The 12,017-nt window shown below is 59.1% G+C and overlaps 1 protein-coding gene across 2 annotated transcripts in view; it reads right to left on the bottom strand.

The window, feature by feature from the left end:
• Positions 1-270: 270 nt before the first annotated feature.
• The window catches only part of KLHL26 (kelch like family member 26), a 30,223-nt gene continuing 18,476 nt past the window's right edge, over positions 271-12,017 (bottom strand). Inside the window, exons 2-3 of one of the 2 annotated variants that reach the window (XM_029217529.1) lie at positions 6,695-7,095; positions 271-4,520 (exon numbers count right to left, since the gene is read on the bottom strand). In XM_029217529.1, coding sequence (XP_029073362.1) covers positions 2,939-4,520; positions 6,695-6,876 — 1,764 coding nt within the window. In that variant the 5' untranslated portion in view covers positions 6,877-7,095 and the 3' untranslated portion in view covers positions 271-2,938. The remainder of the gene's footprint in view (positions 4,521-6,694; positions 7,096-12,017) is intronic. The other variant, XM_029217528.1, reaches the window with a different exon arrangement.

The following is a 12,017-nucleotide window of genomic DNA, read 5'->3' on the forward strand; positions in this document are numbered from 1 at the left end:
AGGTGCCCCTAATAAAACTGATGCGCCGAGGCTCCACCATGAGAAGCAAAAGCTCCAGGGCCCGTGAGAACAGAGGGGCTGGAGCTGCATTCTCAGAGATGAAGCCAGGGGCGGGTTTCCAAGCTGGCCAGGTCTGGGGCAGATTCCCACCTCACACGGCTCCCCCGAGGCCCCCTTGGCCCTCGCTCACTGTGAGGCCCCAGAAGTCACACTTGGCCTCCCTCTCGCGGGCCTCCATCCCACCGTCCCAGGAGATGGCGTTTTCCCACAGCCCAAGCCCAGGTGCAGAGGGAGGCTCCTGCCGGCCACATCCAGGGCCACGGTGGGAAAGCAGGATATCTGGAAGTAGACGGGCTCTCCACAAGCTCAGTCCCTACGTGCCCAAGCTGCCCTGGGCAAAAGGTGAAGGAAGTGATGAGGTGATGAGCTCCAGACCCCTTCAGGGTGCTGTGCAGAGGAGGGCCAGGCTAGTCCAGGAGCATGTACACACGTGAGCTGTGTGTTTAATTGTGCGTGAGTGAGCATGTGAGCACGTTACACGGCCTATGAACAAGGCTACCTGTGAGGGTGACCACGTGGATGTGGGTGTCAGATGCATGAGTGCAGGTGTGCGTGTAAGCGTCTGCGTGCCTGTGTGCACGCATGTTCCGCCTCCCTCTGAAGGACACAAATGTGCACAAAGTGAAGATGCAAGCCAGTTTCTGCTAAATTAAAAACAGCTTTTTCGTGTTTAAAGTTTACAATACGAAAAATAATTTTCCTTTCTTCTGGGGGGGTGTGGGTGTGGAGAGGGAGGGGCAGGGGGCCCCTGAGAACATTCCATGAACCAGCCCAGACGGTTATGTACAATCGACCCAGTTAGATATGGCAGCACCTCCCCGCCCCCAACTCCGCGCCGGCGCCCCTGCCAGCTCGTTGGGGACAAGATGTTCTGAGGTGTGAGCTGATCTGGGGGGACTTGCAGCTGGCAAAGGCTTCTCCCTGCCCCCCCCAAAGGGGCCGTGCCTCCAGCGGGGAAGGGTTCTCTTTGGGGGAGCTCAGGTTGGGGGTGATGAGAAGGGGCTAGAATGTTCCAGTAAGTCCCTGAGGGCTGCTGTTTTTTCACTTCTATGCCCCTGGCAGTGTGGGCTCCTTACTGGTTCCCAACCAAGTTCTTTTTTCCACCCTGCACCCCCATACACACACCCAGCCTCACCCCGGGCCCCGACGGCCACTGCACAGGAGCACCAGGCCTGTGGGTACGTTTTGAGGATGATCCCAGAAGCCCCATAGGGAAGCACAGTGACTTCATGCTTCCTTTAGGACCTGCCCTGCTCCTCCCCTATCACAGCCTCTGTGGAGGGGGGCTCCCCAGCTTCCCAACCTGGAGTCCCAGGACTGAGCAGATGGAGACAGAACCTGCCAGGGGCTGTGGGGCTGGCTGATGGCAGGGGGCCGGGTCACCAGGCGCAAGGAACCACCTGGAAAGAGTCTCTGGAAGGCTGCCTTGCCCCGGCTGGTTGCCCTCTGTCTTCTGGGCGCCGGGTGGAAGGAAGTCCTAGCCTCCTTTCCTGCTGCCCCCAGGCCTCTGAGCCAAAGGCCGGCCCCACTTCCGGCTCCTCTGCAATGCTGGAAAAGGGCGAGGGGGGAGAGGAGCACCCAAACATGCAAGGACACGAGGAATCTGCGACCCATCAAGCCCACAAGCTCAGCACTGGGCCCGCTCCATCTTTTTACCATAACATTTTTATTAAATAAAAGGAAAGTATTAGGAGACGACGTCTGCTAAGGTATGAGGTTAATTCTTTACATGGCGAGCGGGTCACAGAGACACGACATCAATCGCCCATTAGCAGCAGAAGAGACACTTTAAGTTGCCCCGAGGGGAAAAATCTCATTTATAAGACAGTGGTGCTGGCCTCTTAAAAAAAAGCAAAAGAGAATAACAAAAAAAAAAAATGGTTTTGAGGTTTAGACACCAAAGCAAATGTGGCTGGAGATGCCCAAAGCCCTTGAAGGCAGAGGCCTCACAGCCCGCCTGACTTCCCACGCAGGGTGGGCACAGGCCTGCAGCATGTCAACCTGAACACAGGGTTGCGGGGAGCAGAGGGCTGGAAAGAGGGGGAGAAATAAAAAGCACGGGACAGGCCTGTGGAATGCAGACGCACTGTGAGATTCTGAAGCAGGCGTCCCCTTTCATTCATGGGACCGGGACAGGGATGAGGAGAGTCAGCCCGTTCTTATTAAAGCCCCACACATCACCCAGGGCCAAATGGGAAGGCCTGATGCCCGTAAGGACGGTCTCTGGGAGCTGGCTGTGTTGTTTTTCCTCCTGAAAGTGGATGACAGAACACCCTGAAGGTGCTAAGACCCAGGCCAGGAATGGAAATGAGTGCCGGCTCCCTCCTGCCCAGCAGCTCAGGCTTCTTGGGGAGGCGGAAACATGCCCTTCTGGCCAACCCGAGCCAGGTACTTGCCAGCCGCTTCTCCTGCTCCTGGAGGTCCATATGTTAGAGACTTGGGGTGTGTTTATTTTAAAAAGGACGCATGCAACTCATGGGGGTTGGGGGGAATTTGGGGATCAACCGGGAACGAGTTCGTATCTGCATTTCTCAGACCTCCAGGCAGGGGGAGGGGAGAGAAGTGGGGCAAAGCCACACCACGACACCCCAAAGGAGACCCCGATTCCCGCCCGCCAGCCAGCCAGCGAGAACTGAAGGTGGGCGAGGAAACCGCCTTGGGTGTGAGTTTGCTGCCACATCAGCCTTGTTGCTGGCAGCCTCCCCCACTGGGCACAGAGCCAGAATCTGCTTCAGGAAGGAAGGGGGGGGTGAGGAGGGTGCCTTATGCGAGACCAGCCCGCGGGGGTGGGGATTTGAAGTTCCCCGCCCAGACACGCACCCGCCAAGCCCCTCGCAGAAACAGCAGGCGGCCAGGCCGGGAACCGGGGTCTGGGGAGCTACCTCCTGGTCCTGGCCCGGGGCAGCAGGACGGGAGCACAGGCGATGCCGGCAAAGGACTCCGGGAAGTGCAGGTCGCGCTCCCACTCATCCGTCTCGGTGTTGTACACCTGCACGATGCCTGTCACGTTGTTGAGACGCCAGTTGTAGCCCCCAACGATGTAGATCTTCCTGTCCAGCAGGCAGCAGCCGGCCTCTGACTGTCCAGCCCGCATGGGGCTCACACTGGTCCACTGGTCCGTCTCGGGCACGTAGTACTCCACAGCCAGCACGTCGAAGCAGCGGTCAACGTGGTCCATGCGGCCACCGAGGGCGTAGATGCGGCCGCCGGCGCCCACCATGGCGTGGAGCACTCGGGGCTCGCTCATGGGAGCCTTGAACTCCCACTGGTCGGCCTCGGGGTCGTAGCAGTGCAGGGCCTTCTTGTCCTCCACCGAAATGCCGTAGCCGCCCGAGATGTAGAGGCGGCCCCCAGACGAGGCACCCGCGTGGCCCCACGTGCGGCGCTTCAGTGAACAGGCGTAGCCCCACTCATTGCGCCGCGGGCAGTACCTCTCAACTGAGGCCAGGCTGCCGGCCCGGTTGCGGCCACCCGTGGCGTATACCATGCCGCACAGCACATTCAACTGGAACTGGATTCGGCTCTCCTGCATGGCCTGCAGGCGCAGCCAGCGGTTCAGGTGGGGGTCGTAGCGGTAGCAGGAGTCCACGGCGCCCTCGCCACTGCGGTACTGCAGGTGCTGACCCCCGGCCACGTACACGAAGTTGTCCAGCACGGCTACGCACGTGTGGCTGCAGCCCACCTCCATCTCCGTCAGCTCACGGAAGTGGCGGGACCCCGGCTCGGGCAGCTGGTACACCTTGCTGCTGACCGAGCGGTCGCTGTCGGTGTAGGGCGTGCCACCGAAGGCGACCAGCGAGGGCACATCCGAGCGCACGGCTGTGCGCGGCGACTGCATCTCATGCTGCCGGAAGGGGAGCACCTGGTAGTTGAAGGCCTCCAGCAGGTACTGGCGGCACAGCACATCCTCCACCATGATGTCTAGCGTCTGCACGCTGTCCACCAGGTCTGAGGACCTCATGAGCGGGAAGCGGATGTGGCAGAGCACGTGGCTGGCGCGCAGCCGCCTGGCGGGGTCGTGCTGCAGCCAGCGGACGGCCACACGGAACAGGTCAATCTCAGCGCAGCTCTGCAGCCGGTTGCTCTTCAGGAAGAAGACAAGGCGCTCCAGCGGCAGGTGCAGGAAGTCCTCCTCCTCGGCAATCTGCAGGAAGTGCCGGAAGGTGAAGGTGTCCACCGATTCCTTGAGCGAGGCCAGGCTGAAGGTGGTGGCCATGTGGCCAATGTTGAGGCAGGTCTCCACGCTCATGGCGGCCTTGAGGAACTCCTCACACAGCTCCACCACGGGCAGCATCTGCAGGAACACGGCTGCACCCAGCACGTCCTGCACACAGTCCAGGTCCAGTGTCACCTCGGCACTGTAGGCAAAGTCGATGATGTGCTGCAGGCCGCGGGCCGACACGCCCTTCAGCTCAATAACGTCCTGGCTCGTCTCCCTCATGCCGCCCGTGAACATGGCCCTGAAGGTCAGAAACATAGCATGTGGGCTCGGGGCAGCCAAGGGGCACTGTGGCTGCCCGAGCATGGCCTGGCCCCAGGACACTGTGAGCAGGGCACGGCCGGCCAGGGGAAAGCAGGCTGGATGCTCATTAAAGACAGGCAAAAGGAAAAGAAAGATTTTTAATCCACCCCTAGCCATGCATCTTCCTACAAGCAGCAACTCCCCACTCTGCCCCCCTACGTGGAGCCCTGCCTGGCCTCACCCAGAAGTGTGCGGTGCTGGGGCCCAGCTGCCTCAAAGGGCGGGGACCAGGGGCTGCTCGCTGCGGGGCTGGTGCGGCTGTGCAAGAGAAGACCAAACCTTGGCTTTGGCTTTGGCTCTGGGGACAGGTCTCCAGCCCCACATTAACACCCAGCCCTGGATGACCACGCCGGCGGCAAGTTCAGGAGACAAGGCAGGGACCCCCAAGGGCACTAGGCACTGTGGTTCACAGTGCCCAGCCCCTCACGTGGGCAGCTGGCTCCACGTTCCCCAGCCTGGGTCACTGTCACATGGGTTGGGGAGGGGTGAGGGTGCCCAGGTCAGAGTGCCCATCAGGGGGCGGTGCTAGGGTCCCTGCCACCTCCAGAGGCTTACGTGGTCAGGAAAGACGCCTGTGAATGGCCCAAAGGAACACCAGCCCATCGTGAGACCCGCCTCCCAGCAGCAAGTAACCCCAGCTCTGTCAGCCGTGCTATCCTGCTCTGAGAAGCAGTGCTAATGCGGGCGCTGCTGAGAGACGTAGGCCCTGGGTCACAGCTCCCCATGGCCTTTGAGGGCCCCCCACCAGGAAGAGGGGTGAGAACCCCAGTGCCTGCTCAGGGTTCATGGCAGGTTCTAGAAGATGGCGTGTGCTCCAGCTTGGGGCAAGCTGGCATTTCATCATAATTATAACTACCATCAGCACACGCCTGTGACAGCCGTCTGAGGGGAGAGAACTTCCTGACATTGCCCGACAGATGCCCGTCCCCTAGTCGCAGGCCCCAGAGAAGGGACAGCTGAGCTTGGTGCTGCCGTGTGGCCACTGACTAACAACCCCCCAACCCTCCACCGCAGTGCTCTACCAGCCCCCTGGACCCTGCCCCTTCTTGTCCCCGCGAGTCCCGTCAGCCCATCGAAGGCAGAAGCAATCACGGTGACGGTGACGGGAGGGAGCATTGCCTTTTAAGGCCTCTCCAACTGCAGTGCCAGCGCAGAGGAGCCTTTAAAGGGCATTTCTGGCTGGGCCAGCCCGCCCGTCCCCAAATCCAGAATAAAAATAGAAGCGGCGCCCCAGATGGCTTGGCTGCTCCAACTCCCCAGAATGGCCCCTCTGAGCCCGTGGCGGTCAGCCAGGGGGCGCACCAGGCAAGGCACCCCAGCTGCGAGGAACATGCAGCCCAAGACGGGCACCTGGGATGGCAGGTGGGAACGCTTCGGCCACCCCTGGCAATGTGGGGCTGAAGAACCACCCCCAGGGCGGCACCCCAGCTCTCTCTGGTGTCAGGAGGAAGCTTGCCAGCTGGTCACTAAGGGAATGAGGGAGACTGTCCCCAGCCTGTGACAGCCCCCAGCTGATGAGAATGGCCCCCAGCCCTGCTCCGTGGGGCCCTCGCTCCGCTGCCCAGCCAGGCACAGGGAAGGAGCTTTCAGGAAAGGGCCTTTAGGGTAGAGAGACCTGTACACCCAGCAAGGCCTCACTCATCACGTGGGGCCTTGGACAGAGCCTGGCGCACACAAGGGCTGCCGAGCAGGTGTCCCTCCCATCCCTCAGCCTGAGTACAGGTGCCATGAGGGCAAAGCTCGTGCCTGTCTTATCCCTGCTAAATCCCCAAGGCCTAGAACAGCGCCTGGCACATGCAGGCATCACATAAAGACTTAGAATGAAAACCTGACGGAGTCCTGCCACCTTCGCAGGGCAGAAGCTGCTCATCGGGCACCCACCTCTGTCCCCCAGGCATGCTCTGCTTGTCTGCTCAGTGTCCCCCACAAGTTTGAATAAGTAGCAAACCTGGAAAAAAACCTGCAGGCTTACTGGACTTCTCTCTAAACCCAAAGATGGGCTAACCCCAGCCATTTTCCCTCAGAGCCATCCCCGGCTAGATGCCCAGCCCTGAGATCTTCCCTCTTAGAAGGGCAGCACCCTCCACCCTGCCCCTGGGGACCCACGCTCACCTGAAGTAGTCGCTGCAGGCGGCCAGGACCACCTTGTGCGCGTGAAAGGTCTCTTGGTTGATGGTGAGCACGACATCCAGGAGCTGGCCCTGGGCGCGGAGGGCGGCGAGGCCCTGCAGGAGGCTGGTGCTGTGGCCAGGGGCTGAGAAGGTACACTTGAGGGCCCCATTCTTGTCGGCCATGCTGGGGGAGAGCAGAGGTGGGCAGGTGGCTCACCGGCCTCAGGGCCGTCTGGTCCCTGGGCAGGCTTGGCAGGGCTCTGAAGCTGCCCCGGGTGGAGGCAAAATTGCCAGAACCAGCCCCAGAGAAGTGGAAACCAGGCCTGGGTCCCAATGGTGTCTGCCACCTGCCCACTGACTGGCCGTGGCAGTGGATGCGCCTCTCCAGCCTCCATTTGCCGCCTGTGAAATGGGCGGGGTTTGATGCAGGACCTGCAGAGCCTCCCGCATCCCTTTTTTTTGTATTTGAGATGAGATTCACATAACATTCATCATTTTAAAGTGTACAATTCAGTGGCATAAAATCCACTCACAATGTTATGCAAGCATCACCTCTATCTAGTTCCAGAACATTTCAGCACTGTGAAAGAAGACCCACCCCCGTTACCAGTCACCCCCCCAACCCCCCTCCCCCAGCCCCTGGCAACCACTAATCTGCCTCCTGTAACTATGGATTTGCCTGTTTTGATGTTTCATATAAATGGAATCATGCAACATGCGGTCTTTTGTATCTGGCTTCTTTCACTCAGCCTGATGTCTTCAAGGTTCATCCATGTTGTAGCGTGTGTCAACGCTTCATTCCTTTTTCTAGCTGAGTAATATTCCCCTGTGTGGACACACCATAATTCCTTTATCTGTTCACCCATCTATGAACCTTTGGGTTGCTTCCAACCTTCTCCTCTTTAAAAATTTATTTCATTAGCTTTCATTCTAAAATGACCTGTGCTGGGGCTCCCCTGGTGGTGCAGTGGTTATGAATCTGCCTGCCGATGCAGGTTTGAGTCCTGGTCCGGGACGATCCGACATGCCAAGGAGCAACTAAGCCCACGTGCCACAACTGCTGAGCCCGCGAGCCACAATACTGAAGCCCGCGCGCCTAGAGCCCGTGCTCCACAACAAGACAAGCCACTGCAATGAGAAGCCCACGCACCGCAACGAAGAGTAGCCCCTGCTCGCCACAACTAGAGAAAGTCCACGCACAGCCACAAAGACCCAACGCAGCCAAAAATAAATAAATAAACAAATAATAGCAAATAAAATGACCTGTGCCTACTGGGTGCTCGTTTTAAGGAACAGGACTCTCCATGTCACCTCACTGTCCCCTGTGCCCCAGTAAGCCATCCCCACAAGTAAGCCCCTCTTCTCTCCCCTGCAGGAGGCGGGGTGGGATTAGTTGCCAGCGCAGAGCTCCAGCACAGGTCTGAAGGAGGAACTCGAAACCTGCAGCCTCCCGGGTGGCACTAAGCCCCGGGGTTGGGGGTGCCACGGGCCAGCTTCTCACCGTGGGAGAGGGAGAGCCACCTCCAGCGGGTGCTGACCTTCAAGGTCCAGCCACTCTGACACCAGCCAGCATGCCTCTTGTGCCCTGTACCCCAGGGGAGGGCGGCCACACGACCATCAAGTCACCCTGGCCGTTTACGGAAGAATTTGGCTCTGGCTGCACTCGGTGGATGCCCAGTCGAGGGGAAACGCCTGTCAGTCCTACCTTTCAGGGACACGCTGAACAGTCTCTCCGCAGCCCCAGAGCTATAAGAGGACGCAGGAGGACTGAACCCGGGCCCAGGAAACAGGAGGTTGCGTGGGATCTTCCTGTCACCAAGGTAAGGAAGCCATAAAACCAAGAATAACTGCCCTAAGATGGATTTACCTATGGGGGCAGTTAGCTGGGGATGCGACAAGTAAAACAGATTCCTGCACCTCAAAATGAGGGTGCACAAGGCAAAGGCTGTCTTGGAATAAAAATAAAGTTCTGAAAAGGAGAGGGGTGGAACTAACCCAAATGCCCATCAGTGGATGAATGCATAAACAAAACGTGGTATATGAATACAATGGAATATTACTCAGTCATAAAAAAAAGAATGAAACTGATTCATGCTACAACATGGAAGAAACTTGAAGACATCAGGCTGAGTGAAAGCCGCCAGACACGAAAGGCCACGTGTTACATGATTCCATTTATATGAAATGTCCAGAAATCCATAGAGACAGAAAGTAGATTAGTGGCTGGGGGGGGGGGGGTGCGGAGTGCCCGCCTGAGGGTACAGGATTCCCTTTGGGGTGATGAAAACGTTCTGGAACTAAACAGAGACGATAGTTGCACGACATTGTAAAAGCACTAAATGTCACTGAATTATATACTTTAAAATGGTGAATTTTATGTTACATGACTTTCACCTCAAAAACAAAACAAAACTCAAGGACATCTGAGCCTTCTCAGGTCCTGGGCAAAACCCTGCCATGACCTCCAGGGCCTCACAGCATACAAGGTCCTCTGTGGCCCAGCCCCTATCACCCCCACTCGCTTCCCCTCATCCCCTACCACCCCCCAGCCCCTGTCCCCTTTGCTGTTTCATCTCGGAAAACTTTTGTAGAAATGCAGAGATAAATGAGTAGTTTAGGAGGCCCTAACATATCACTTCCTCCTCCAAACACAACAGAAGGGGGCAATGCCCATCAGCCTCCATGGGGTCAAGAGCCTTCCCGGGACTCTCTCAGCCACCACACCCCACCCCAGGCAAAGGCCATCCTCCCCAGCCCTCTGCTCTCTCCCCATGGCCTCCGGCTCTCTGGAACTTGCTTTCCCATTCCTGGGACTGATGCCTGCCCCTGCCCACAAATGAGGGCCAGGAATGTGGGCACTGGTCTTTCCAAGAAAGCAGGAAGAGAAAGAAGGCTCCTCGACTCCTACTGCCCACCAGCTCCCAAAACACAACCAAGGGGTAAAAGAGCTGACGCCGGGCACAAGACACACAGTCGCTGCTGACGGGAGGTCCCCGGCTCGCACAGCGGCCTTCTGCAGAGCCTAGGGAAAAGGGGTAAACCATCCAATGGGTAGAGGGGCTGCAGGGCCCTGGACACTGCCTGCAGGCCTGCGAGGTGCTCAGGGTTCCGAAGGTGTGGGGACGTGGCGGGGGGACAGGGGACGTGGCAGGGGGACACCTCCTGTGCTTAACGGAAAACCATCCTGTCTCTGGGAGGCAGGAACACATGTGATTCAGAGCCCAGCGCTGTGGTCATCTGAGCTGGTGATACTGGGATGCCAGTGGTGTCGGTAGCCAGATCCTGGGTTTGTCCTGGAGGCTGGGTGTGCAGACCGTGGAGGGAGGGAAGGAAAGGGACCCAGGAGGACCCTGAGTCTCTAGCTTGGCTGAGTCGCCTCTCCCCACGAGGTGGAAGGGACGCCCACCTCACACGCCCCCCTCCTCTCCCAGGCAGGAAGCAGCCAGTGCTGCTGCATCCAACCCATCCTTCCTGACTGGGTCACTGCTCAGATCCGAGTCTCTGCTCTTTTGGTTTCCCAAGAACCCCACCTGACCCATGTTCCGAAGATCACGAAGAGAATGTCATTGGACCCTCAGGATTCAGAAGGCCTCCAACTGTACCCACCCACTGGCCAGGGCTGCCCTCAGCCATACAGGCCCTGCCAGGACATCTCCAGGGACAGGGTCTTGCTGTGTCCTCTCGGCGACACCCTGTGACGGGCCTCTGGAGCGCCGAGCCAAAGTCACATCCCACATGAGCCTCCAAGGACCCTTGAGGTGCTCAGATCCATCCCCTCCCTCCCCGCCTCTCCTCATGGGCTTTTTTGTCAGCCCCTTGTCTGTTTCTCATGGGTGGGAGGACACAGCATGAATGAGACAGAGCAGACCTGCCCTCGTCGGGTGCACAATCCGGGAAATGGGGACCCAGAGTGGTCACATCATCCACAACTGGCTTCACATCGAAGCTGTGAATGTCCCGGGGGGAGGAGACAGGAGCTGGGAGCAGAGAGGTGCAGAGGCCAGAAAAAGTGGGGGTGTCCCCGGCTTCTCCTCCCAGCTCTGCCACCCCTGAGGTTAGACAGTGATGCCCAGCCTCTCCCTGGCAGCAGAGGGCTTGGCTGCATCCTGGGTGTTGGCCCTAAGGCCCGACTTCCACAGACGGCCGTCCCTGTGCAGGGCCACCTCCCCTCCCAAGACGGGCCCCCTCCTGCCTGGGGCCAGGTGCTCCACCTTCCCTGTGCAGCACAGTGGCCTGGGATCAGGGACGGCTGCTGTGACCCCTTGGAACCTCCCTTCCAGGAACAGGGTGCAGAGAAGAGGTGTGTCTCAAACCAGGGACCGTGTTAAGATGCAGACACAGACGTAGACTTGGCCAGTCTGGGTAGCCCCGGGGATGGCAGTGCTGTTCTCTGCAGATGTCACTCAGCACAGCAGGGGCTGCGGGGTGTGAGGAGGTGACACGCAGACAGCACCTGTGTGCCACTTTCATCACCAGGATACCCTAGAGTCATCCAAGCCTGGAGCCTGGCCCTGAGCAGAGTGTCTGGAGGGTTGGGCCGGGACCCAAAGCCTGGGAGGTGAATTTTGGCCAGACCCACTCCGGAAAGACTGCCCGGGCTGCACCACGGCCCTTGCTGCTCCAGGCTCTGGCACCTGGTGTGAGGAGCAGAGGGCAGGATTCCGAGGCTGCCCTGCTATCTGCCAGCTGTGTGACTAAGGCACGTTCCCCGGTCCTCTGGGTCTTCATTTTCTCAGCTCTCAAACGGGGCAGGCAGAACTGCCCTGGTGGTCCAGTGGTTAAGACTCCACACTTCCACTGCAGGGGGCACGGGTTCGATCCCTGGTTGGGAAATAAGATCCCGCATGCTGCTCAGCGCGGCCAAAATTTTTTTAAAAGGTGGGAAGAGCTTCCCTGGTGGCACAGTGGTTGAGAGTCCGCCTGCCGATGCGGGGGATGCGGGTTCGTGCCCCGATCCGGGAGGCTCCCACATGCCGCGGAGCGGCTGTGCCCGTGAGCCACGGCCGCTGAGCCTGCGCAACCAGAGCTTGTGCTCTGCAACGGGAGAGGCCTCAACGGTGAGAGGCCTGCGTACCACAAAAAAAAAAAGAAAAAAAGAAACGCCAAGAGAATTACCCAAAATTGAGAAACATGGGCTTCCCTGGTGGCGCAGTGGTTGAGAGTCTGCCTGCCGATGCAGGGGACACGGGTTCGTGCCCTGGCCCGGGAAGATCCCACATGCCGCGGAGCGGCTGGGCTCGTGAGCCATGGCCACTGAGCCTGCGCGTCCGGAGGCTGTGCTCCGCAGCGGGAGAGGCCACAACAGTGAGAGGCCAGCGTACCGC

The sequence above is a fragment of the Monodon monoceros genome, unplaced genomic scaffold (genome assembly GCF_005190385.1).
Source record: "Monodon monoceros isolate NGI ecotype Baffin Bay Population unplaced genomic scaffold, NGI_Narwhal_1 Super_Scaffold_12, whole genome shotgun sequence".
Classification (NCBI taxonomy): Eukaryota; Metazoa; Chordata; class Mammalia; order Artiodactyla; family Monodontidae; genus Monodon; species Monodon monoceros.